The sequence below is a fragment of the Maylandia zebra genome, linkage group LG2 (genome assembly GCF_041146795.1).
Source record: "Maylandia zebra isolate NMK-2024a linkage group LG2, Mzebra_GT3a, whole genome shotgun sequence".
Taxonomy (NCBI): domain Eukaryota; kingdom Metazoa; phylum Chordata; class Actinopteri; order Cichliformes; family Cichlidae; genus Maylandia; species Maylandia zebra.
The window spans coordinates 39363091-39387119 of NC_135168.1; the positions used below are offsets into that span (position 1 = coordinate 39363091).

General features: G+C 38.8%; 3 protein-coding genes and 1 long non-coding RNA gene across 7 annotated transcripts; 2 read left to right on the forward strand and 2 right to left on the reverse strand.

Moving 5' to 3' along the window:
• Positions 1-531: 531 nt before the first annotated feature.
• Positions 532-14785, reverse strand: rgs14b (regulator of G protein signaling 14b). Of its 4 annotated transcripts, XM_076873303.1 has the most exons (16): positions 14734-14785; positions 14482-14618; positions 11105-11126; positions 10794-10945; positions 10583-10675; positions 9004-9147; positions 8734-8907; positions 7806-7887; positions 7611-7675; positions 7217-7435; positions 6903-6979; positions 6420-6546; positions 5376-5457; positions 4502-4551; positions 2462-2561; positions 532-1714 (listed from the first exon to the last, which is right to left on the reverse strand). In XM_076873303.1, the coding sequence occupies exons 2-16, from the start codon at positions 14605-14607 to the stop codon at positions 1440-1442; spliced, it is 1788 nt and encodes a 595-aa protein (XP_076729418.1). In that variant the 5' UTR covers positions 14608-14618; positions 14734-14785; the 3' UTR covers positions 532-1439. The 4 variants fall into 4 exon arrangements, with proteins under 4 accessions (XP_076729418.1, XP_004571768.2, XP_004571767.2 ...); XM_004571711.4 differs by lacking the exon at positions 14734-14785 and having other exon boundaries at positions 14482-14706; XM_004571710.5 differs by lacking the exons at positions 14482-14618; positions 14734-14785 and adding an exon at positions 13737-13881.
• Positions 14786-16930: 2145 nt separating this feature from the next.
• On the forward strand, positions 16931-19079 carry LOC143413950 (uncharacterized). Its single transcript, XM_076877437.1, has 6 exons — positions 16931-17003; positions 17129-17234; positions 17552-17590; positions 18025-18273; positions 18409-18507; positions 18870-19079. The coding sequence occupies exons 2-6, from the start codon at positions 17195-17197 to the stop codon at positions 18950-18952; spliced, it is 510 nt and encodes a 169-aa protein (XP_076733552.1). The 5' UTR covers positions 16931-17003; positions 17129-17194; the 3' UTR covers positions 18953-19079.
• Positions 19080-19732: 653 nt separating this feature from the next.
• arl3l1 (ADP ribosylation factor like GTPase 3, like 1) lies at positions 19733-23714 on the forward strand. The gene is made up of 6 exons (XM_004571712.3): positions 19733-19982; positions 21071-21214; positions 22303-22419; positions 22679-22729; positions 22829-23014; positions 23237-23714. Exons 1-6 carry the CDS (start codon positions 19965-19967, stop codon positions 23282-23284), a joined length of 564 nt encoding a protein of 187 aa, XP_004571769.2. The 5' UTR covers positions 19733-19964; the 3' UTR covers positions 23285-23714.
• Positions 21972-22317, reverse strand: LOC143412484 (uncharacterized). The gene is made up of 2 exons (XR_013092981.1): positions 22233-22317; positions 21972-22137 (listed from the first exon to the last, which is right to left on the reverse strand). It is a non-coding gene; the product is annotated as an uncharacterized LOC143412484 (long non-coding RNA).
• Positions 23715-24029: the final 315 nt, after the last annotated feature.

Below are 24029 nucleotides of genomic sequence, written 5' to 3' on the forward strand. Positions count from 1 at the left end.
TGGCTTGACTGAGATACTTTCAAAACGTACTCTGAAATATGCATAATGCTGACATCATTCATGTTGATGAGACCATCTATGACTCATCCAGATTGTTTTGTAACCCATACAATAGCCAAATACAACAGGAAGCCACCTTCCAGCAACAAGTCTGCAGACAGATTAAGCTGGTCATTGGCCACAGAACCAACTTAAAGAGCCAATCATAGCATTGCAGTGCTGTGATTGGTTCTTTTTAAAAAAAAAAAGAAAAAGGACATCATTATGTGACAGCATTTTCGAAGAGCTTTCCTTTAACCAAGATACACCAGAAGACTCAAGAATGAATAATGTAATCAATGCTAGTTACATGTGTAAAGACTTTCTTTACCCTGTATGAATCACACAGTTGGTCCACAGGGGTTGTGGGGTCTGACTGCACTGCATATAAAACCCAATCACGTAGCATTTCTCAAGCCAGAAACTGACCTCAGTGATTCATCACCCCCCCCCCCAAAAAAATAAATAAATAAATGCAGACAGACAGGATAACAATTTCTTATAAAACACTTTAATTTTTTTCAATACACCCTGTGGATTATCGTTAGAATCATTGCAACCATTTCATTTTTATTATCACATTACTCATTTAATGAACTAGATCTGTAGTCTGAGATGTAGAGAACAGGAATACAGGACATGACCAGGGCTTTGCAAAGTGCAGTCACAGCAAACATAGGGATAATTAAAAAATAAAATAAAATAAAATAAAAAATAAAAAAAAGGGAAGAGAAAAAAAAAAAAAAAAAAAAAAAACCCCACAAAAAAAAGAAAACACAACACACCTAAAGCATGCAACACACAAATTTAAAAAGAATATATTAAATAATAAATCTGCATCAAATATTCCATGCATGTTGAAGCAAAGAAACCGTGCAAAAACATTGAAACCCATTTTGGACAGTCACTCCTTCCTGTGCTTAGTTTAAAGAAAACATTACTGCAAAGTACGGCTGTGAAAAAACAGAAGAAATGTGAACGATATATCAAAATCTGTACAGTATTACAAATCAGGGGATGAATAAAATGTATACTAAAACATTTAAAGTTTCAGGGTGACATTCTGACCTATAACTTTTTCATATAAGGTTGAATTAATCATTTCATAGCAAACATTTTCCCCATAAGGATGTGTAGTGTTTTAGAACGACACCATAAATGCTTGCCATGATCTGCCTTATTTACAAATTGGCTTAAAAGAAGGTCATTCAAAAGTATAGAGCAGCGTGTGGTAGCACACCGCTTTCTCAGAGCTTATACTGCGAACAATTAGAAAAAAGTGCTATAGGACTAATTTTTTCTTGCATTAATTTTCTTAAATTAATCATATCACAGTTTTGTGAAATGTTCGTCGTAGTTTTTTTGATCACATCTTCGTTCATCCAACACATGATTGTCTTTCAAACTGTTGTTTCCCTCATGTCTGGGGATTTCGATTTAGCAGAGTCGGGGGCTTCCTTCGCTGCTTCGGCTGAATTTTCAGCTGAATTCTTATCCTCAGATTTTGCTTTGGAGTCAGTAGTGGAAGAGCTGGCTATACTGGGATCCTCTGGTTCCTGCACCTGCTCTGTGGGCAGCTGGAGGAAGGAAGGAACCTCCAGCTGCTCTTTGGTGAGAAGACCTCGCTGATCATCTACCCTGGAGTTCTGAGCCCTGGTCAGCATGTCCAGGAACCCTGGCATGGACAAATCATTGTTATTGTTGCCCTCTTGTTCTGATAATCAGATAAATGTAATATAATCTGAATTTCCCGGAGGAACCAACCCAAGGGATTAATAAAGTTTCATCCAATCTAATTTGTAATCTAAATAGTTGATATATTGACAATAATCTTGATATTGAACAGAATTTCAATAATAATATAAAACATCTGAGAAAAAAAAAAAAAAAAAAAAAAAAAAAAAAAAAAAAAAAAAAAAAAAAACCTCAATACTGTCACCTGCCAGTGGTGCTACCTACCCCGCCCAAGCCTCCTGGCAGAAGTACCCATTGCATTCCATTGGTCGAGGTCACCGATTCAAACTCATCCAAGACTTTTAGGGGATGCATCTATGGTATCAGTTATAAAAAAATTCTACAAGGCATTGTTTTCAAGATATCAGATACCCAAACCTGTGTCCATGCCACCCATCCAGCAAGTGACCACAATACCCCATCAGCCTTTTAAAGCTGAGGGGTAAAAAGCTAAAACGCATACGCCTCAAAATGCCCATCCTTTTTAGATGGGTTGGCTAATAAAGATAGTCATACAACTTCACGATGCAACAATCATGTATATTCTAATGAAGTATTACCTACATGTATATATTTTGGCATGCAGATAAAGACTGATATAACAAAATTATTTCCCCACATTGAAAACAACTCAGCTAATTCAATAACCTTAAACCAAACCACACTAGATATTGCCAAGTCATCCTACCGTCCATCTCGCGGTTCTTGGTAGACCTTGGCTGAGCCTTAGCTCTGTCTTGGCTCAGTGATCTGGCTTCTGGACCTGTACTTGCTGCTCCTCCCTGGGACTAAAACAGATTTCAGCATCATCAACAAACCATTTCTCAGCTCACAAGGTTTAAATCTCAGTAACACTTAGTAAGTTTTCATTTCTAGTTTTAATCATTGAATCTGACGGCGTCTTGTGCAGCCATATACCATTTCCAGACTTAGTTTGAGATCGCTCCTCCTTGCAGTACAAACGAACCTCCTTTAGTGTGTCTCACTTCAACTTACATTTTATCTTGAAGAAAAGGTGTGTGGCTCACAGTCAGAGACCCAACTCTTATTACTAGGGATGCTCCTCAACATAAGGATTAGATCAGCTGGAGTTTGAGGTATATTTATGGCATATTTGAAGCATACAGGTGGCTAGAAAAAGACATCTAGGGAGCAATTTAAAATTGCAGCAGTGCCAAAAATAATTCAAAAGTGCACAAGACCAACACCTGAAGGGCAGAATGGCAAATAAAAAGACATGTTTTTTGTTTATTGAGACCTCAGCAGCATAGCGCATAGAGGTCACACACCCCTTCTAACTTTTGTACCCTTTAGAGTAGCTCAAGAGTGAGTGTGTAAAGAGCTTCATGGAGTGGTTCCCATGGCAAAGTAGCTGCATTCAACCCTTACATCAACAAGTGCAATTCAAACGCCAGAGTCTTAAAGCACGCTGCCACTGGACTAGAGAAGTGGAAACATGACAAATCGCACTTCTCCATCTGGCAATCTGTTGAACAAGTCTGGGTTTGCTGGTTGCCAGAGGAGTGGTAGTCTGACTGCATTGTACAGTCTGGGGGAGGGGGTTTTGGCATATTGCTTTACAGGACTTGGGCTCAGCCCCTTAGTTCCAGTAAAAGGAACTCTTTATGCTCCAGCATACCAAGACATTTTGGACTATTTCATGCTCCCAACTTTGTAGGAACAGTTTGGGGACGGCCCCTTCTTGTTCCAACATGACTTGCGCACCAGTACACAAATCAAGGTCTATAAAGACAGCGGTTGAGCGTGTTTGGTGTGGAAGAACTTGACTGGCCTGCACAGAGTCCTGACCTCAACCTGATAGAACACCTTTGGGATGAATTAGAGCAGAGACTGTGAGCCAGGCTTTCTCGTCCAATATTACCGTCTGACCTCACAAACGCGCTTCTGGAAGAATGATCAAAAATTCCAATAAACACACTCCTAAAACTTGTAGAAAGCCTTCCCAGAAGGAGTGCGCTGGATAAAAGTTATAAGAATAAATAAATCATTAAAGCAATATAGCCTGAAATGTCTCAGACTTTGCCTTCTGTATTGTTTTTGAACTGGTGAGACCTCATATTGAAAGGATAAAAATGTAGGCTAAGGCCTAAATCATTTTAGCTAACATATTCCTTATAGTCATTTAATTTTGTAAACATTTTGTGATACCAAGTTGGAAAACTATAAACGATCATTTCTGACAATATTCTTATTTTACCTTGAATACAAAGATGTCCGTTAAAATTACCCAAAACCATCTGGTGATCAGGAGGTTTTAAGTCTTCTTTGCAGAGTACCAGCATGTATATGCTTACACTAGTCCATTAAACATTTGTACAGAAAGATTATATAGATTTGACATAATGTAGTTTGTGAATGAGGCCCATTTACACACTGCAACATACCACATATACACATAGATTTATATAATGCATGTTTATATAGATACTGTTAAAGGGAAATGACTGGTCCCATAAAATAGACAAAAAAGGGCAACATAGGGACTTGTCTAAGAAGGTAATGAAGGTTGTTTAACACTATTCATGTTCAGCCTTGGCTTCATACAAAAATTCTCATTTGAGTTGTTATTTTTCCAAAATAAGTTACCCAAAAGTCACAAAAGAATATTTATGCCTAAGAATCACAAAGCAGCAATTCAAAGTTTCTTCATGATGGTAAAATTATTTTTGTTGCCGTTTTATTGACGCTTCAATAAACACTGCCTCACCTGGTTGGCTGCAGAACTGCCGCCTCTGGAAATGCTGGTCTGCTCTTTGCCTGCATACACACAAAGATGGAAATGAGTTTCTAACAGAACTCTTATTTTCAGTGTACAAGTAGTCAACAAAAAGCTGACGATGCTACAGAACTTTAGCATACCCATTACGTTAAACACTGACATTAGGCAGATAAAACATCTTAAGTATTAAAATGGTCCTCCTGGGATACAACCACTCTAATTGAATCTACTTAGTTCCTCCTGAACAAAATAAAAAGAATCTGAGGCCGAGAGCACTGATCCAAACTGAAGTCAGATCTAGCCTCAGCAGTCAGGAAAAGAGGTGAGTGAACTGAAAGTGGCACAGCATTCAACAAACCAAATGGACTCAGACATTTTAACTTCAATTTAAAAGAAAAAAAAAAAAAGCGGCTAAAAGAGAAATGCACAAAGAGGAAAGCAAAGTAAAGAAAGAAACATGCAAACAGTGATGCAGAAAAAACATGACCGCAAAATGGACAGTGAAAAGACTCTTCAGACAGCCTCAAGGGAGAGAGCACCATGAGCTGAAAAACACTTTGTACGAGCCATTAAGAAACGATTAAATCAATAAGGAGCCACAGACAGCACCAGAGAACACACAATAATGGCCAATGTATCGTCAACATAATCAGCTGATGGAGAGATGAAATGTGCTGTTATCTGATTTCACTGAAGACTGTTTTCATTTACTTATCAGCTAAGTAGGTTTGTTTTCATCCTGTGGCTTATTGTGCTCCTCTGGTAGCTGCATGCTGTATTACAATAAATGTTATAAACATTAATCAGCCTGTTTCATATTGAGGTAAATTTATGGGTTTCTAAAAAGGTCAAGTATATTAACCTTTGATTTTGTCAAGTCGGAGCGTCTTATTGGCCAGACTAAACACATTGGTGCTCACATTCAGAGGCTCATCACTTCCAACCTGAAACACAAAGCATACACACATGCAGACATACTTAGCTGAACAGTACTATGAGAATCAATCATCTCTGCAGTAAATGGGTTGTGCATAACTTAGAAAAGACAATGCATTACTAAAATAATCTCATTACTCACTACAAACTAGTGTAACGTTTATTAAAAGTAGAACCAGCATCTTAAGGACACACAGAAGCTGCTTACATTAGTTTCAAAATGATATCTTAATAATCTGAACCATGCATTATTTCTAAAATGAGTAATTTTACTAAAGCAATTTCATTAAAACAATAAGCTAAACTTGTGTCTGTGAAAGTTGACAAATAAAGAAGATGACTCATTAAAATGTAGCAGCTTTGCAAACAGAGGCCTTCTTTCCTGTAATAAGAAATGAAAGAAACCGTGGCTGGAAAATGTTTTCTGTGCAGCTGGCTTCCCATTACTGAGAAAGATAAAGGTTTTAAGTAAAGCAAGTTTTCAAAAAATGTAATGTGAAACTTTGAAACGTGAGAAACATTCAAGTGTGTGACTCATTTCAATGCAGCTACAATGACAATGCCAACAAGGGTGTGCCATTCATTTAGTGACAGATTTTGAAATCCATCCTTAAAAGTGACGCTCATTTCCAGCTTTTTTGCTCTACTGAGTATCTTTGCAAGACCTATAGTTCAAAATAATCCTAGACTATACATGGCTGAAAAATATGTAAAATAGATATTGATATTATAATATTGAAAAGAATCACTGGTGTAACACTTTGAAATTACATGTTTACATAGGTAAACATGCACATTGATTTTTCCTAATAGATTAAAGGTTAAAAGGCATTTCACATATTTTTGTCGGTAGAATTCAACCACAGAAAATCAATCATTCATTTAAAAGTGACAATATTGTTAATCTTTATATGGAAATGACTCAAAGAAAAGGTAACATATTATAATCCTACTCATATGCAACACTCACCATGGTGACCAAGGCCTCTTGTGGCTTAATATTGTGCTTCTGCAGCACCACAGAGAGAGCTTCCTGCAGTGTCTTACTAGACTTCACCATGATCCCCACAGTTTTACCAGTGAAGGCAATCTCCACCCTGAAACACACACTTATTTCTATAACTTTCCTCTCACACTGTGACTCACACTGAATCAAATGCAATGGAATAGAAGTACAGAATTACTGTCAGACAATGTCTGTAGTCACGAGGGCAGCTGGCAAGGGATATCTTAGCAGGAAACCCATTTCTGATTACATTTTGAATTTTATTTAGTCAATGTAAAGGAAGAGTACAAAGATTAATGCTCAGAGAGCTAGACTTTGTGTGCATATTAACACAAGGACTTCCCTCTAATATGGTAAGAAAGGACATGTAGTGGGGGTGTGCAAGCCTGCTATGGTGTCAAAGACAGGAGAAAATAGGAAGTGAAGGAAGTCATTCAGTTGACTCACGCAAACGTCACTCTGAGCTCTAAAGAGACCTGCTGATTTCTCAGTACGGAGCAGTCTTGGTCCAGCGATAATGGTTGCTGCAGAGAGAGAAATTATGTTTCAAACAGAAAGAAACAAAAGGGATTTCTATAGATGTGAACATCAACATGGGTTACTTTGAGGGGGTGAGATAACACAGCACGAAAATGTCAGAACAGGAAGGAGGCAGTCGTCGGTCATGCTCACTGTTGTAAACAACTTTACAGTGTGGCTCAAGTTCCTCAAAAATGCCTCCTGATTTAAAGTTGCAGCTGAAGCACAGCAAACGTGCTCACCTTGTCCTTGCCATGAAGGTAAATGATAACATCTTTCAGTGGGAAGCCTCTTTTCTCACAAAGGCTAGTCAGCAAGTCTTTGATTGGCTGGCCATTAGGCGTGGGTGCCAAGGAGGCACTGCCATCAGGCAAGTAGACACAGCAGTATCCCCCCTCCAAACCTACACGACTCCCACCTCCACCCCCCAGCTCAGGGGAGCGGGGACTCGAGCCACCATTCTACATCACAGACAGAGAAATGAGAAAAGTGTAATCCCAATCACACATTTTCCTCTATACTTGTCACCTCAAATATTAGTTTTGTTAACTGTATACCTCCAATCATATAAATTGTAAATTAACATTCATTTCCCATAATTCCAACCAACTCTAAATGCTTTATAAATGTACTGACCTCCATATGCCTGCAGATGGAGCCAAGCTCCACACTACTGGTCGACTTGATGGACAAATGGGACTCTTTCCAGGAAACCACGCCATAGGAGTTGGAATCATTGTTATTGATGAGATTTAAAAATAAATAAATAAAGTCAGAAGATGTACATAAGATATCACAGAAGCATGAGATGTGTCATTTGGCACACATTACCTCCCCAGGATCCTCGTTTCTGTCGCTGTTTCTCTGAGGCACTCTTACCACCTAGAAAGCTGTTAGGGTCTGACTTCTTGCTCTGTTGGAGGCAGCGATGAAATAAATGTCAAACGAATAATAAAACAGGTATTCTTCATCTCGACCTTCAGTCCATCTACCGTATTTTTCGGACCATAAGGAACACCGGATTATAAGGTGCACTGTCAATGAATGGGTCTGTTTTCATACATAAGGCACACTGGATTATAAGGCGCATTAAGCGAAACAAAACAGTCCGATAAGTCAAACTTTACTCAACTCATCCTTCTTGATCCTCCACTTCCGTACCATTGATTCATTAATGTTGAATTCTCTTGCAGCTCCTCTATCCCCATGTTGTTGCAGTATACTAATGACTAACCTCGTATTGTGGATGGATTATCTGAGTTGTTCTCCTGACTGAAGTTTGGTCCGTCCTGCCATGCGATTGCATTTGTCCCCAACCACCGAGAACCCTCACATTAACTTTTATCAAGTGGAAAACAGTTAGCGTTCATCCTCCAGCTTCACTGTGTTTATGTTATGCTAACATAGCTGTGTCGCTAGCGATCATGTAGCACAGCATTATATACCAGCTAGCCCAACTTCAGCAACCCTATAAAAGTCACTGCTGTTTAGTTTTGTGTTTTCATTTATGTTAGAAGTGATAGCAGAGCTGTACATTTTATTTTTTCAGAAATCTCTCAGTCAGAACATGCTATATCATGTTTAGGTGGAAACTAGCAAGCTAACTTCCTGCTAACTTCGGTTCGGTAAATTCGGTTCTAGGTCAGTAAACACAACCAGAATTCATACATAAGGCACACCATGATTATAAGGCACACTGTCAATTTTTGAGAAAATTAAAGGATTTTAGGTGCGCCTTATAGTGTGGAAAATACGGTACCTTCTTTTCCCTTAAGGGGACTTTGGAGGCCATATCCTCCCAGGATCCCATGCGCGGAGACTCATTGGAGAGCCGAGGTAGGCCTTTGCCTTCTACTGTTGCCAAAGTGCAGCTCTGATAAAGAGGGGACCGTACAAAGCGCCTGTAGCTGTCCATTTTCATCAGCTTAAATATCTGAAGCAAAGCAACAAGAGGGGGCACCCAGTCATCTGTGTGTCAAAAATGAGTCATAATTACTAAGCAGAAGTAGTAGGGTTGATTCATACCAACCTGCGCTTGAGCTTTGTTAAACATGTCAGGTGTAGGCTGCTGAAGGTCCTTCTCCTCCGTCTTTGCTGTGTCATCAATGTTCACCGAGTAGGGAGCACTCTCAGACAGGTAGGTGCTGTAGATTGAGCGAGCTTCTGCTTTCAGCTGGAAAAAACAGCAAGAGCTCTGTCAGATTGAACTATTCTGAAGGTCAGCAATCAGCTAAACTTTGTTTCTTAATTACAGTTCATGAAGTGCTGAGGCACAAGTAAGATCAGACACTCTGTTAATTTCCCTGTGGATTTCATTTGAATGTTCACCTTCTTAAATCCTCTAGTAAGTCACTTATTGTTTGCAAAGCTCCCAAATTACATGGTGGTATTACTTTAAGCGTTAAGCACACTCTATGTAGCATAAATTAAAGGAAACCTTTCTGTGGCTCTCTGATGTAAATCATACAGATTTCTAAAGGATAAGGTAAACCTTTCACCTACATAATTATGGCTGATGTATGATCTATTTGAATCCTTTCAATACTTTTTTTTTTAAATTTCCTCAGTCAATCTCCAATGGAAATAATCTCCACAGGAGGTGAAAGAAAGATTCAGGTCAGCCACAGTCAAATGGTAAAAGTTAGTTTACTTGTGTAACACAATACTATATCCCATTGAATACTCTAAATTATGAGCTACTGTGGATATTAACACATTGGTCCTGGTGATGGGGTTTACACAGGTTTTCATTGTAACCACTAAATATAAACTGTTATAGAGGAATACAAATGTCCTCCAAATTATGATGCATTTGCTTGCATTACATAACTTTGCTTTCCAATATATTTGCCAAAAGAAGTTTATAGAGCAAACTGCAACAGCTGGTAACTGTAACAACCATTCTGTAAAATGGAAAATTAAGTAGTTCCCACCAAACCTGTTCTTCATTTTTAATAACTGAATACTTACAATTTCTGCACATTGTTTCACAAAGTAAATCTCCAAAAACAGCCATAAAAATTATCATATGGCAGATCTATTTTTTGCCAACAATGCACAGCTTCTGGCTGTTTGACTGTGGTTGATGCAATTAAAAGTTAGTGTCAGCAGTTAAAGTGCACCAAATGACTTATTGGAGGGATCATCTCAAAATTACAACAGAAAAATGCTTATGTTACTTGAAAAGCAACTAAAATATTACTGAATTACTGACGCACTGCCATCCTCCGATTGCTGGAGACACCCATAGTTACAGCAACAAGGCAACCCTATTCCCACTAAACAGTCCACTTCTTTTCTACAAAACATGTGTTTTAACAAATGTGTGCTATCAGGGTAGTGGTTTACAAATATTTTTCCTGCCATATCCCACTTCAGAAGGCAGGAAAATTCACACTCCACACCCATCAAATATGATCCAAGTTGAAGGCCATCACAACTTCATGATCAAACTCTTGTTAATTTTCCCTTTAAGAATCATATTTACTTCACTCCATACTTTACATCTGGTCCTGCAGTAGTTCTGTCTCCCATAGTACAAGAACTACTGCAATAAAGTATTAATTAAAGATAAATACATAAAAGAAAAGTTTAGAGAGAGTTTGTACCTCATCCAAGGAAGTGGCCGGAATCTTCTTGAACTTTTCACAAGCCTGCCAGAATAAAATGTTCTCCGCACTCACCTCAGACTTTAAGAAGTCCTGCAGACAAACACACACACAGCATTATTAGGTATGGGTAATGATTAGTTAATGTCAACACTTGAACTCTGCCTGAACTTTTTCCTAACTGAAAAATTCCAACATTAGTTTGCCTCACCGTAAAGTAACGGACCCCAAAGGGGTCCTCCAGCAGTTTCTCAAATGACACGGCCCAGCTCATGACACTGTTGGCTGGGCCATGCTCTCCGGCTGGAGTCCCAGGAAGGCTGGTGCTGCTGCCGCCACAGCCGCGTGCGGACATGTTCAAATCTAAAGCATATCCAGGCACAAACACACCCATTTATCAGCACAGAAAAGCATGACCAAGAGTGAGACTGAATCAGATATTTTCATGCACAGACATGTTCACGTTGTAGAACTGAGATATGTACAGGATTAGCAGCATGCAAGTTGGCTGCTCATGCTTACCTCCATCTGACACTGCCTGGCTCTGTGAACAGAGAGAGCAATCTGTCAAAGAACTTTACTTCAACAGTTAAAACTAAAACTGAGAAAAAGCCTAATACTGAATACTCTTTGTTATTGTCTGTATAATACTGATAATATTATTCAAATTTATCCTACGTATATTTTCTTCAGGCTGCACAGTCAAAAGGAAAGAAGAAAGTTTACTTTGGCCCCGTTTACACAGGATTGTGGAGATTCTCACTACAACTCAATATTACTGCAACAACTATACAGCACTACGATAAAAGCCTTTAGGAAGGGAAACACGAACAGCAGCTGCACATTATTTTTCTCTTCTTGTTTTTTTTTTTTCCAACCTGTAACTCTGTAGCGCAATCAGCCAAGGCTGTTTTTACAGGAAGTGGTTGCAAAACTGGTGACAATAAGCCTCATTCAGCTTTCAGAGCACACAAAATGCACATCTTGTAAATGTTCGCTTCAACCGACACATTTTTTTTTTTTTACAGAAACTGAATGAAATCTGCAGACTATTTAAACACCTGTAACCTACAAGCTGTGATCACAAACATGTTTTCAAGTCACCAAGATACTGATCTGACGTATACACAGAAAAGCTTCAGCTTATGGAAATATTGTTTAAACAGCAGCAAATTAGCTCACAGCAGAATTTTTGGTTTTAATCCATAGGAGACCGTCGATGGATACATTTATGAGCTTTGTCAAGGTTTCCTCTTCATGCTCTGGTTTCCTCCCACAGTTCACAGACGTGTGGGCTCTGATTCTAAAATTGCCCAAAGGTGTGAATGTGTGTGTGTCTACATGTCTGTATAGTCTGTGTGGTAGCAACTTGCCCAGAGTGTGTGGAGGATATAGGTCTTATAAATAAAGTACCATTTTCAGAACTGACAGCTGTGAGTGCCATTTTAATCAATGTACTATTAAGTGTACTATTAAGCAACAGTACACGTTGTTTTTAACTGATAATACTAATGTAACGGAATCCTTTACATTACAGAAAAAGGCAAATATCTTCACAACCCTGCACAGTAACTGTTGCTTTTAAAGTAGAGCATTTAACTTTTTATGAATAGATTACTTTCATTTTCATTCTGTGTTTAATATTACCTTTGTGACCTGATCTGTACTTGACATTCTAGCTTTTTAAGTCATTGAGGCAAGCTTCTTAATTATTTGTTTATTTTGTTAATGAAGGCCATGTAAACATCAAGGTTTTGACAACATGGCCAGTTAATCTTGATTTCAGTTCAGAATTTTAGTCAAATGTTAAATCATGAAGTTACATTACTTATAATCTATATAACTGGATATAGACAACTAGATAAAGTTATCTGTCATCCTAAAACTAGCTCTGATTAGGAAGTCCTGCAAGGCACAATTTGCAAAGTAACCCAGCTACATTAGTGCAACACAAACCAAACTGGTCATCTACATTGTATAGTTAAAGTGAAATTCAGATACATAACCAAGGCAACACAGGCTGAGGAAGAGGAGAAAATCATCCACTAATCAAAGGTCAGTTTGCTCAATTCCCAAAACAGAATCAATGGGTTTCGCTGTAGAGCTCCTCATGTGTCGATACAATAAAAAATTAGCATTTTATTTTTCCTAATACGTCACTGTATCCTTTTATGCTTGACATTTGCTACAAGCTTACATTTGAGATAAATCTATACATCTATATAGATGTATCTATAAATCGACGCACTCTAAGCAGAGAGTGCGTTGTTGTAACCAAAAATAACTGATCTTGACAACAGCCCCTGTCTATTGTTACATTTTGACCATATACGGTTGAAATGGGCTGTCTATCTCTGCAGGTGTGAGTCTCTCTGACTCCACCTCTTCAGTTATTTGCTCTGCTATGCAAATACTGCTTTCATAGTCAATAGTACATTTTCTAAACACTAATGAAAACAATCGATTCGTCACTGTCTTAGCTGTAAACCTTGCATTCTCGTAAAATGCACTTTTAACTCTCTGAAAAATCTATTAAAGGAGCGATATCAAAATGCAGACATCAAACGCAAGCCACAGAAAGCCCCTTTTTTTAAGACTACGGCAACATCCTGCTCTTGTGACTTAATATCCGTTGATACATTTTCACACCTTTTTTTTGGCAGAACTGAACCATTTCAAGAAATGCAATGGTCTCACACCGAGAACACTGAAGCCAACTCAGCCTACACATGACAGATTGGACAACAGGCATGGCTCAGTTTCTCCTTCTGGCTCAGAATGGCCCAGCCTGTTCTCAGTAGCAACCAAGTGTAGCCACACAGGCTGATTCTGGCACTATCAAAGACTGGAGGCAAAACACAAGCCAGCACGAGACAACTGCTCAAACCGTACTCTTGATACTCTGGATTGGAAGTCAGCTTAATAGTAACAGCACCGTTAAAAGCAGATCAAAACAGCATACAGGGAGATTTAGAGTGCCTGCACAGCTACAAGAAGCGTAGTCAACACACTCAACACTAAAATGCCTTGACTAGTCACTGTGGAAGGCCGGTCAAAGCCTCCTATCGTATATGTAACAAGCGTATCAAAGAACTACTACCCAAAGGACGGCCACAGAACCAAGTAAGACCTAACAAGAATGGTGCCAACTCACCATGTGGCCAATAGGGATCTCTAAAGAATTGCTGTTCTTCGCCATGATGGCCCAGACACCAGTTTCAGAGCTGAAGTCCTACGATGTGCACACTGTCAGGGGACGCAGCAGAGTGCTCCACCCAAACTTGATGCACACTCCTTACACACTCACACACAAAACTCATCACTTGGGTCTTCCTGTCACTTCCTGCCTGGAAGGGAAGTCTTACCATAGCAACAAGCCACAAAAGAGGAAGTATGGTTACTATGATCAAACTGCTCTCAGCCTACATCTTGAGAAACACTGTGATGTGGGTACACAGGCAGCCAGACTGTCATTCTGCTTTTTTATGCGCAGTCAATGAAACGCTTGGTTATTTTGGCTTTCTATCTTTATAAATAAACATGACAATTTTGCAGATTTAGTGTTAGGCCTTAGTTTCAGAATCTGTCGGTTTTACTTTTAACTCATTGCGGCCTAAAGCACACACATTTCAAGTCTTACCCTTCAAACGGGCCTCGTGAAAGAAGCCTTTCTTTGCTATAAGCCCAATTTTGCTATAGGGTATCATTTAACACGTTTCTGGATCATCTGAAAGCAAAACTCGTTACATGGCTTTGCGCAGATTCAAATGAAATGATAAGAGATAAAAATCATCACAGTACCACTCTCTCGCTATTGCAAACAGATGACTCAAGATAACGCTCAGGCTAAAACTGCACAGTCACACATGCACCGAAAGCTCACACTGTATGTGGCATACCTTCTTGTTGTTGCCCAAGATGTTGCTGGCTATGGCGCACAGTTTGTTATATTTCCGTTGCTGCTTTTGGGCTGCAACTTTTGCCAGGCGAGAAAACCTGTTATACACTCCGCTGAAAGTAACCATGGTTCACGATACTAGAAAATACAGAACAGAACACAGTGTAGACAACATTAGCCAGGCGCTACCGTGACTGTATAAATGTTTTCTACAGCCAATTGGGTGCTACTTAACAACTAATTAAGCCCTGACATGCTCACAAGCAGCCCTGGACAATCAGCGGCCCTCTACCCCGGGATAGTTTTTTGGCAGCTTGGAATTTATATTACTTAGCTATGATATCACATTAGCCATACTAATTGATAGTACTTAGCTATACTAATTATTAGTACTTAGTAGCTAATAGTACATTTGAGTTGTAATGTTTTAGTAGTGCTGTTAAATTAACACATTAAATGCTACAATAACATGAAAAAAACTCTTCACTTAAGTGTTTTGCAAAACTCATGAGAGTGGTTTATCGAAAAACAACTCAACATGTTAGCATATATGCTATATAATAAAAGAGACAATATTGATACCAAAAAAACATGCTACACTAACTAGCACGAGAATTTCATGCATATTTCATGCATTTGGCACCTCCTGGTCCCACAGGGCATTTTTGTGAAACGCTACAGGATGTCGTAGGCCGTCAGTGTATGAATCATTAGGCAGCCAGTGATAGATAGATAGATAGATAGATAGATAGATAGATAGATAGATAGATAGATAGATAGATAGATAGATAGATAATTTTCCCGAAGTACCATGTTAAATCATGCTTTTTATTTGTTCTTGTTTCTAATGTCTCTGTAAAGCACTTTGAATCACCTTGTTGTTGAATTGTGCTATACAAATAAACTTGCCTTGCCTTGCCTTGCCTTGCCTAATGTTGAGGATTATACAGTAGCTTGATCACGTTAAGCATGTTAAGTGAATGTGTAGTATATAAAAAGCAAAGGATCAACTTCAGTAGAGATGTATTAAGTGAAACTGATTGGTGGAAGAATTAAAACTGAAAGGAAACGTACACATTTCTAAAGCCATGTGGTCTCACTATGCAATTTATAAGCAGAGGAAACAAAGGTTAGTTTGTAACGCTTCCTGAATTTACACTCAAAAACAGAAAGTTATGACTTTAACTAGAGCTGCTTAAGTGCTTTAATGAGCACAGATTGCAGGCTGATATTTGCCTCAAAAACAGTTGTAAATTCATTTAAAACTATTTCCAAAGCTGTTTGATTTGAAAGGTTGTTGAGGTCCATGTAGAATGGACTCACTTTGCACAAATAGCAGCCTGAGCACATCTGGGAAAATACCAGTTTGCTCACATTCTCCTACATCGCTTCCTTTTAACAAGTCAGTTTTCTCTTTAATCACTTGGTACAAGGCCAAGAAAATTAGAGTGTGGCTTAATCCGTTTCATTGTTATTTCTTATCAGCAACTATAAAGAGCTTGATGGCAAATGGAATAGCAAAATTGTAGCCTTGTGTCATCATTCCGTGAACTATTGTTTTCTGTTGTTGTGTTTGATGAGTTTAGGTATCTATCGAGACTGGCCACAGTAAGGGAAATTTTTGATTAACGTTAAGCTGACTAAACAAATTGAATGTAAACAGCAACGGGCCACATTACTCAACCATATTCATCTTATTTACCGTCTGGTCACTTTGGTTAAGGTGGCCCAGAGAGAATTTGAATGCAAAGCCAGTCATTCTATTTCTGTGTGGAGTTTGCATATCCAGCGTGTGTGTGTGGGTTTGTATGCATGCATTTTCCAAAACAGAGGTTTTATTCAATTCAGTCTCTGAATGTGCTGTAAAGCATTTAGCTTTAGCAGTGTGTAACATGTTTTGGCAATGGTAGACCATTTAGCTGCACGGGAGCCCTTCAGAAAAAAATGAATACGATTTTGTGATGAGCAGCACTCTCTAGTGGCCACTGTTTGAATAAGTCACTGTTTAAAGTAATGCATGATTTCAGTAAAAGGCAGTAATGTATTTTTGAGGTGCCTTTTAAACTAAATCATTTTGGATTTATTCTTCCAAATTCTTAGAAAAGTTCATCTTAGTATGTGTCATAATAAACTGTGTGCACAGAGGCAGAGGGTAGTTTGCCTAAGTAAACCAATGTTTCCCTGATAACAGGCTATATTAGAGCACAGCTCCATCTCTCAGCATGTGTCCTTATGTTTTGGGTGTTTTGATCAGAGCTGAAGAAATCTCATCATTTTGACCTAAACGTCACTCAATGTTACATGAAAGCAGCAGCGGCGGCTTTACCGTCATCGTTGTCGTCACATGCACCTTCACAACAAACAGCTGCTTTGTTCATGCTATAATATTCCAGGGATGAATATATTTGCATTGCTATCAGTGTTTAGAATCAGTTTTGCCGTGCCTCTTCTGATGCAAAGACTATTCAGTTAAGCAAAGCAGAGCGGGTCATCACTCTGGTCTGTGTGTCAGAGGCAATCCAGGTAAGAGCATTACGTATTATATGTATAACTTTAAAAATATATTTAATGCTTTGTCTAAAAGTTTTAAAGTATTTCATTGCTATGAAACTTGTTCTTCCTATTTTTCTATATGCTCTTTTTTTTAGATATTAATGACATTAATTTCTCAGACTGTTCTTAACGGTTGTGAATCCAGTCTGTTCTAGTAGAGAATGGTTATCATTTATCTCATGCTTGGTTATCTCCTCTCTGGTAAGCACTCACCTACATTTATGTATATATGTCTATATTTTCTTGTTCTCTGTTTGTATATGTGCCAGTTTAGCTCTAAATAATTCGCTCTATATTCTGATATCGTAGCTGGTACTGACTGCCTGTGTTACTGTTGAGTTTTTGAAATGTACCATCACAGGGTAAACTATGGCAGATGGGGGAAAAGGAAAATTGTACATCTGGAAATGTCATGTCGCAGCTAATGTGCCTGAACATTGCCTGCCAATAAAATGCAAAATGAGATGCATTGGAAAAATGTTCCTGACGTTATTTTTTTTCATCTGTTTTTCTCATAGATACTTATGCGAAATGTGAAAACAGCACTTTGTGTAATGGTTAGTCCTCACTTTGTTTTTATTTGTTTTGTTTGTTTGTTTTTTATAAATCCTGTGAACTTGAATAGACTGCAACTGGTAGAGAGGTGTGATAACAGCCTAAGGTTGTGTCTGACACTAAAATGAAATATAAATTAAATATTGATAAGCTTTTTTTTTCTTTGATAATTGTGTATCTCTAAAATTAAATCTTTAAGAGTAAAGAAAGTCGACCAGATTACGTTTAAATTTCTTTTTTTTAATAATGCTGAATGTGACAGTGTTCATTCTTCTTCGTTTTTTTTCTCTTTAGGAGCAACATTTAAACAATGCACTGAATGTAACATTTGAGAATACCTTTGTCTGAAGCAATGGATTATAACAGAGCACACTCTAATTACCTAACATTATTTATTGTTGCTTTCCTCGCTTTTCATGTTTACTCTGCCCATCAGATGAAGTGTTCATCAGCAGCGAGCCATCCAGCCCAAATGAGGGTGACGACGTCACTCTCACATGCAATGAAAAATGTGAAAATTCAACTGTGACTTTTCAGTGGAAGAAAAATAAGGCGGTCAAAGAAAAAGAAAATAATAAGACCTTTCTTATCCAAAGTGCCCTTTCAATTTCTGACATATACATCTGCTCAGTAAAGTGCTCCCGTTACTGTTGTGATTCTAAACCATACACACTGTCTGTAAAAAGTAAGTCCATCCATCTGTATACTTCTGTTATATGTTATGATTTTAGAAATGTGTATAATGGCATGCTATCAACAGCCCTTGATACCATGTGTCTTCACTTCCTGTGTATTTGTCTATGTGTGTGTCATTGTCCAGACAACACTGTGATCATCTTGGTGGTCTGTGGTGTTGCAGCTTTGGCCCTTGTTTTGATTATGGGACTGATTATGAAGTGTAAGCTGAAAAGAGACAGTGGTAAGAGCTCATTTTAAGATGTCTGTGGTATTAGACAACAATAAGAAAGAAAGAAAGAAAGAAAGAAAGAAAGAAAGAAAGAAAGAAAGAAAGAAAGAAAGAAAGAAGTTTTTCTAGTTTTAACTAACTTAACTATCATGATATGACTATCAATAAAATACAACAAATTTTGATGCTTATTATGAATGTCTGGGTGAAAACAGGCTGTTTTTGCCGCATTACAAGTAATTGTGCGAGGCTAAGCTAACAGGCTGGTGCCTTCAGTTACAACTTTGAACAATATCGTTGATGATCTTGAATCTATCTACACATCAGAACTCAGAATGACACATCTGACTGATTTGAATGCTCTCTCTCTGCAGATAAACACAGGGAGAGGGTGAGACAGAGACAGGCTGGACAGGCTGCTGGTGGGCCATATCCTGTCACACCCAGAGAGTCCTAAAAAGAAAACATTCTATCATATTTTGATATAATAAATTCTGATCTTATGCAACATAATATATATTTATCTTTTTGATATTTCAGACTTTTGAATGCTCACAAATTGAATAAATACTCTTTAATCTCTGTTTTTGAGTGCATGTGTGCGTGTTTAATCAGTTAAAGTCACACTTTTCCACAATGTAGCGTTGCATTTCTGTTAGTTTGCTCAGTTTAAAAAAAAAAGAACCTAGAAATGTTTTAATCCACACACAGGATTGGCATGCTCGCACTAATCCTGCTGAATGCTCCACTCACAGTGGCACACACTGCTCAGCTTTACAGTGGCTTGCATGTAATGGATATATGGGAGTGTAATGCTGTCTACTCCTATCCATGAGAGGGATGAATGTGGGATTTGAAGATTGACTTATGAACATAGTAATAGCGTTAGGTGCCTCGATTCAATGTCAGGATGCAATGATTTGAAGTTTAAGTGTTAAGCTCGGTCTTCATGCTGCCAGAGTGCCTGGCATTAGCAGTGTTTTGGGGGGGTTCCCCTCCCGGCCATATGGCAAAAACTTATTTATCCGCATGTATGAGTGGGTCAGGAAGGACTGTTTATTCAGTTTCCTTCTATAACAGGTGGCTAAGGGATAATCCAGGTAAAGCCACTGCAAAGTGGAGACGGAGGGATGGACAGAGGAAGGGGGAGGAGGGGGATGGGGTTGCCTTTGCATGGATGCCTAGGGCTAATTCTGGCCTCTTAATCCCAGTCCCATACGCCCTGCCTCTCTTCCTTCTTGTAACTCTACAGTTACATTGAGGAGCAGTTCATGTCCAGGTAGACATTACTATCACATAAACGCATCACGTAACCCACCCAGGTTTACTGAGAAGGAAGGGAAAAAGACAGAGGCTGCTGGTCCCTTTCCTGGATAGCTGGGTGACTGGATAGCTAACACACCTGTGTGTGAGCTTCACTGGAGAATGGAGCTGTAGCCCTCCAGCCACGCCACAGGAAACACACCAACATGGGAGAAGCTCAAAAGGTAGGTGACCTGATTTGGAGCAGCAAGACTTACAAACTCAAATGCTAACCTTATGAGTCTGCATAAAAAAGAGGTTTTACAAGTAGCTGTGACCTGAACAGTGGGCCATGAGACATAAAGTATTTTGCGGTTGTGTTGTGTGTCTTTGCAGCTCACAGACACGATGGATTATCTGAACTCCTTGTGTTAATACAGAACAGTAACTAAGATTTTACTCCTGAATCTCTTGGAATGGAATGGAATCTCTTTATTGTACAGTTAACCAGAAATGCAAATGAAATGTTGAAAACTATGGTGCCTGTAGTCAACAATATGGCAGCCTTGCTGCACTGTCTGCAGTTGTGCAACCCTGCAGACTAATCACATTAATGTACAGCTATATGAATGGAGCTATTTTTTACACCAGTGCTTCTCTAAATAAAGCAACACAGTGATCCTCACAGGGTGTCTGTGGTAGCAATACAGTCTTTTCAAAAACTGAGGAAGAAAAACAAGTAGGCCTCTGTGAGGGGAGCTTTGACCTCAAATCAGAAAGAGGTCAGTGGGATTTTGTTTTGAGAGGCTAAAGCTATTTTTGTCTATTCATGTAATTTTGTTTTTTGGATAGTAATAGTGTGATTAGTGTTGTTGCTTTTTATGAGAGAAACAATGCACCCAAGAAAAAAGGATGCATTGTACATAAGTATTTTCTGTTTGCCTCCAAAGGTTAGGGCTGGGACAAAATAATGTGACGGCTGCCATTTGGTTCCTGTTTTTCAGAAGGATTATGTAAAGACTACAGAGCTGAATTTTCACAAACTTCGTAAAAAAAAAGAAGAAAAAGGAGAAAAGGAATAAGCCATTAGACTTTAGTCTGGATTACTTTCTTTTAAATTACAAAGCAGTTCAATGGCCCAGGCTAAAGATGCACTCTCAGATTGTGTTTAGTTCTCAATAACCTGACTGTATTAATTACTCACATTTACATACAAAGTTGGCTGGCTTTATGCTTTAATTTAATTATTATTCAGTTCTGAGGGAGTCGATGCTTGACAGTTTCTTTGCCTTATTGCTCTGCCTGCCCCTCCTGCCCCCATGCCTCTCCACAGGGCTTACTCTCTGTCATAGAGAAACTGAAGGGATCCACAGAGCAGGAGGTCAGGATAGTGCTTCTAGGATTGGACAACGCTGGCAAGACCACCCTGCTGAAAAGCCTCGCCTCTGAGGATGTGAACACTATCACTCCAACGCAGGTGAGAGGAAGTTATGTGTTCAAAAAGCAGTGTGCATCCGCTCTATAACATTAGAACACATGCTGATCATTGTGTTTTCATCTCCTTGTTTAAATCAATTCAATTTTAACATAAACAGTCGATGCTCATTATTATATGTATATCAAGTGAAAAAAGGTCCGTCTGTGAGCAGTTTTCCATCAATACTTTGTTAATAAGCAGTTTACCATTAAAGCTCTTCTGAATACTAAATATAATGTAATAAATGTAATAAAATGTAATTAAAAATACAAAACATTGGAAGATGGTTTGTATTTTCATGATACTGTAGCCAAGCATCATAACAGGTGAGAGGATCGTGTCTAACCTTGCAATATCTGCTAAATCAGAGCACATTTGAAGTAATGAGACTCAGATGACCCTTGTTTTCCTGACCCACACAGTAAAATGCAATCATTGGCCTCACACCACACATGCTTTAACCAGATTTGTCAGATCACGCTGTTACACTGTTAAATAACCCTTCATCGCGAGATAAACTGTAGCCCGACATGACCTTGTTGATTTGCATGCTCTCCACACATTTTCTGAGAACATCCTGGTTGGCGTTATGACTGCTTCTCTCTCTCCTTTTCTCTTTTTTTTCTCTCATCTCCCTCTGATGTATTTATCTAAGCTCTAATGTCGTTATCTAATGACCTTGTATTACTCTACCGAGACAAGCCAACACTGAGTTGATGTACTGCCAGGTCCGGTACTGGGCAAGTGTGAAAGCTCATCAGACACCAGGGAGGGAGGACGCAGTCCAGTATGGCAATAGTCGACACAAAGCTAAATCAGACGTGACACATGAACACGTACACTTACCTTGATCCTTCGAGTCTTATCCTCAGATTTGCTCCTCGGATGGCCCTCGGGATAAAGTTGTTATACAACTTTGCCAACTGAAACAGAGGTGTTGTGTTATGAAGAGCAACCATATCCTTATAAACAACTGAGTGTAACCACTGATCAAGTACAGTGACACTTCATGAATTACCTTATCAGGTGGAAACAGCTTTTAAATTGAAGGCAGGGCAGTGACTCTAGGTGCTGTGTTTTTTCTTAAGGGCTTCAACATAAAGAGTGTTGCCTCCCATGGGATGAAACTTAACGTTTGGGACATCGGAGGACAAAGAAAGATCAGGCCCTTCTGGAAAAAGTATCTGGAAAGCACAGACTTGTTGGTGAGTAGGTCACTTTAAGCCATTTTAAATCAATAACACAGTAAAGTAGAGAAGTTTTATGTTATTTTAATATCTTTTTAACCCTCAGGACACTATCCCACATATAAGCAGAGATTAAACACTTCTTTAAGGATGTTTTGGACATGATGTGACCACATTCTTCTCTAGTATTTTTTAACAATAATTTCTTGCAGATAATAAAATGTAAACTTTCAGAAAATGTGGATGTGATAACACTGTAACATGTCTCTTCTTTTAGATTTATGTTATTGACAGTGCGGACAAGAAGCGTTTTGAAGAGACGGGGCTGGTGAGTGTCTAAACCCTTTTACTAACAGCCTTATTACTAACGGTAATGCTATTGTGCACAAAATAGAATCAAAAGTTGCACCTATGTGTGTATGTGCAGGAGCTGTCCGAGCTGACTGACGAGGAGAATTTGAAGGGCGTTCCGCTGCTCATCTTTGCCAATAAGCAGGACCTGGCCACAGCATCACCGGCCAGCGAGATCGCCGAGGGGCTCAACCTGCACACGTATCGGGACCGCGAGTGGCAGATTCAGGCCTGCTCTGCTGTTTCTGGCGAGGGAGTTCAGGTCAGACCTGACTTTGATTTATTGATTTCTCCCTCATATGGAATCTAATTGGCAACAAATGCTTTGCATGTCCCTCCTTTATTCACTGGGCCCACAATCAATTGAAACAGAGACCCTGTTTCTTTCAGTGAAGTCTTTAACGTGATTAATTTGATGGTTTTGTGTTGTTTTCCATGCTTGGATCGTTTGGATCATTTTCTTTTGTCTTCATTTCTCCATTAGGATGGGATGGACTGGATTTGTAACAACATTGTGAATAAGAAGAAGTGAATCATCATCCCAAGCAAAACCGATCGGAGTGAAACAGTGCAGAGATCACATAAGGGAATTTTTAAAAAATATATATGTTTCATGTAATATCTCCAGACTTCACTTATAACAGATTCAGCTCCCCTTACAGATTTAAAAAACAAGTTTATTTTTACAATTTCTGACATTTTTATGCAAAATTAGCCAATATAAAGACACATTTTAGCCCCAGTAAGTCAATTAGGCATACATTGGTCATTCTTCCGTCCTTAAAAAATATATTTTTGTTCCCTCTTTTATCCTCGTCTCTTCAAACTGTGTGCTTTCTTGGGGGAAGGAAAAGCTGAGTGTGTAGTTATGTAGTGGTCTGTCAGTTACACAAACACCAGCTCAGTGTGAGTGTAATGTATGTGTCATGAGATTTTTAACAAATAAAACAATTAGTCATTTCTGCCATTGTGTTTCCTTGTTTTCAAATCAAATGTAGCCATCAGTAATCAGATTGTCCAAGCACGAATGCATGCATGCACAGACAATAAAGGCATTTACGGGTCAGATAATAGCTGTCAGTGACAGAAACACACAAATGTGACTGTAAATCATCTCCTGAGTGACAAGAGGAACAATAACGAGCTGATCTGCCCCTGCTCAGCTGTCATCTTGCTTTTATTTCCACTCTACGATGACAAGCACTTACACCGTACAGTGAGTGAGGGGCTCATTGAAAAGCGAGAAGTTGGAGGGAAGAGGGTTTACAATTACACAC